Source organism: Diospyros lotus, chromosome 6, assembly GCF_014633365.1.
Source record: "Diospyros lotus cultivar Yz01 chromosome 6, ASM1463336v1, whole genome shotgun sequence".
NCBI classification, from domain to species: Eukaryota; Viridiplantae; Streptophyta; class Magnoliopsida; order Ericales; family Ebenaceae; genus Diospyros; species Diospyros lotus.
This window is the reverse complement of record NC_068343.1, coordinates 14,508,297-14,511,340: the sequence shown is the minus strand read 5'-3', so window position 1 is coordinate 14,511,340 and position 3,044 is coordinate 14,508,297. Positions and strand designations below refer to the sequence as shown.

Here is a 3,044-nt window from a genome sequence, read left to right as displayed (position 1 = left end):
TGTTTAATTAATTGCATTTTTATTTCAACTTTTTGACTTAGATCCCGTCGTGCCTTGAAATACCCAAACTAATTAACCATAAATTAAGAGTTCCAGGCAATATATAGACTAATTAAGATTTGAGAATTATAAAGTTAAAGCATATAATTGATTCAGAGCTTCCGGCCAGTTGTTTCTGATGAGAGAGATTCGTGAAGAATGACTCTTCACACTTTTAATACTTTTACGATATAATAATAATAAAAAAAGACAGATTTAAAATAAATGATGAAGTTTTCAAGTAATTAATCTTATAATTGAGGTACAATAAGAAGAAGATTCCCGCATAAAAAGGGAACCAACTTTTTGCACATTTTTGTAGTTTGGCGACAAGTGGCACGCCACAGATATTAAAAAAAAAAAAAGGAAAGATTTTTAATTATTATTACTCTTTAAAAAGTAATACTATTTATATTTAATAAAAATGTATGTGATGTGTCACTTCATGTGGAATGTATTTGTTGGGTATTGTTTTATTTTTTTTCAGATAAACACTTAATATGTAATACGAACACTCAACAAATACAGTCATATAAACTGTCATATCATCGTTATTTATCTTCCATTAAAGATTAATAGCATTATTTTTCTTTGAAAGGTAATGATTTTTTTTTTTTTTTTAGTTTAACATCTCTTCTAATTAGTCAGGAATTAACCCAGTTTGATGCTATGCACACTTAAGTTGATCCATAGCATAAGAAAATCCGGTCTTGTTTTAGATAATAATTAAGTTGTTAAACATACTTAATTATCAATGGAAACGAAAGAAATGGTTGCTCACTTGGATCATATAATATATACTTGAACTTGATCTCGAACTCGTGCCAAAGAATTGAAAGACATCCCAATTCCCCATAAATGAAATAATATAGCATCTCCAAATAAAGAAGCTCTATAATTAGTATACAATATCGGCAACAAAACTTTAGTTTAACATATGACACGTACATGCACTAAGCTGCTTCTATCGGACGATGAATAGGATGGTATCAACGCCAGACCAGAGTCCAGGAGGGCCCCCCATGTCACCAGTCCTTATGCTACTCTTCAGTTTCGTCATATATGTACTTCCCACAAGACAGGTAGAGATATTTTCTCCTTCTTTCTTTACAACGCAACGCGTGGCGATGGCCATGGCTCACTTCACCGATCTGCTACAGTCAGCCTTACCGAATCCCACCCTACGACCGGTCAAATCATACTCCACCCAGAGATCCTGCTGATGTATGTTCCCGATTATGTTGCTCGGCACGGCGAGCGAATCCGACCGTCCGATCCCCAGGCAATGGACCCCACCCCCCACATCGACCAGCACCCGCTCTCTCTCCACCACAATCTCCGCCCCCTTCTCGAATTCGAACACCAGATCGCCTATCGACCATCCGGTCGCTGCCGCGTCTCCCTCGAAGCACATGTCCAGTGCGCCTTCGTACACGTACCCCTTCTTTAGCTTCGGCCCTGCTAGCTTTACGATTTCGTCCCTCACCTTGGAGTAGGCCTCGTCCACCAGGTATGTGAACTCGCTGCCGGAGTCGATCATCGTCTGGCCGGCGCCGCCCGCGCTGGGCCGGAAGGCGGAGGCGGATATGTTGAGTCTCTTCGCCCCGATTCTTATTCCAACCATCGGGAGGGTGAAAGCGAGGGGGTCGAGGTTGGGCATGCGCCGACTCTGGGGGAAAGTCAAAAGATTAACGTATCGGAAAGCGTGCGAATTCGGGTTCGGGCCGAGGTAGAACCCGCCGGTCGGTGGGACTCCGTTGCGGGTTTGGCGAGGTGGGACGCAGTACGAGAATTTGGAAATCTTGGCTTGGGAGGCGAAGGACAGGCGTCCGAGGTTCATTCCCAGAATGCCCTGGCTTCCGGAGGAGTCGGTGGCGCAGCCGAGGGTCAGGGGAGGGGTACTCTGGGAAGGCGAAAATGTGAACTTTTCCCGCACGAGGTTGCCCTCGGCCAGGGTGCCATCGGCGTAGAAGTAGGAGTAGTGGCAGAGGCGGTTCTGGTCGCAGGACGTCGGGAGGGTAAAATCGGGAACTCGAGGCTTGCAAATTGGGTGGTTGCAGGGAAGAACGGAGAAGGAAGAGGAGAGAGAAGGGTCAAACGACGCTGTGGGAGGAGGTCGCCGCTTGGGGTGGCACTGAATCCAGGAAAGCTGGCTGCCGGTATCGAGAACCATCTGTTGGGTCTGCGGCGGGGTGCCTATCGGGAGAGAGACGATCAGAGCCATTGAGTACTTGAAGACCGATCTGTAATTGTGCGGTGAGGGCTTGGAGCTTGGGACTCGCTTGGCGGCGGGGGAAGTAGACGCGAGGAGAGAAGAAGAGAGAAAAGTTGAAGAAGAAAGGCGGACGGAGGTGAGAGGGAAGGAGAAAGAAACAGAGTTGTTTAAGGCTGTTTCTGGGGCTGCGAAGGTGGAGAGGGAGAGCTGGAGGAGGAGGAGGAGGAGGAGAAGGATGGAGTTGCAGAGAGCCATGATCGAGAGAGAGAGAGAGAGAGAGAGAGAGGGGGGGGGCGTTGAACTTTGGCTTTGCCTTGCTTGGGGCCAGTGGGATGGAATATTGTGGGGGAGAAGAGAAGAGACGAGAGTTGGTATTTAAGGAATTTGAATGTGGGGGGGCGGAAAAAACACGCGACCAAAAAAAGCAGGACGCGGTTTCATATATTATTTAGCGGTTCTCGTTGCCTCCTCCAATCTTCTGCTTCCACCTTACTCCTCCATCTCCATGTCAATTCACATTTTTAACCCAAACACCCCCTTCCCGCGGGGAGAAATGTCTCTCTGTGCTCCTCCAATGTTCTGCTGCTTCTCATCTGCTGTGCCATCCATCCATCCATCCATCCTTGTACATTAAGAAATTCATAGGCCCAATCATTCCAAAACTACGCCAACGATTGGTAGTCGTACCTAGCTCTAAATTTATATCACATAATACGCCATTATTGCTTCTGGTGATAATTCTTTAATGGAGGACACACTATTTTCCACTTCCAGTTACTGAAATTTGTTT

At 45.9% G+C, this 3,044-nt stretch overlaps 1 protein-coding gene across 1 annotated transcript; it reads right to left on the bottom strand.

Annotated features, from left to right (window-relative positions):
• Nucleotides 1-898: 898 nt before the first annotated feature.
• LOC127803056 (aspartic proteinase PCS1) lies at nucleotides 899-2,610 on the bottom strand. The gene has a single exon (XM_052339063.1). It carries the CDS (start codon nucleotides 2,507-2,509, stop codon nucleotides 1,178-1,180), a length of 1,332 nt encoding a protein of 443 aa, XP_052195023.1. The 5' UTR covers nucleotides 2,510-2,610; the 3' UTR covers nucleotides 899-1,177.
• Nucleotides 2,611-3,044: the final 434 nt, after the last annotated feature.

Excerpts from the sequence above, each read along its gene's own strand:
- LOC127803056 (XM_052339063.1), bottom strand. The coding sequence starts at position 2,509 with ATGGCTCTCTGCAACTCCATCCTTCTCCTCCTCCTCCTCCTCCTCCAG.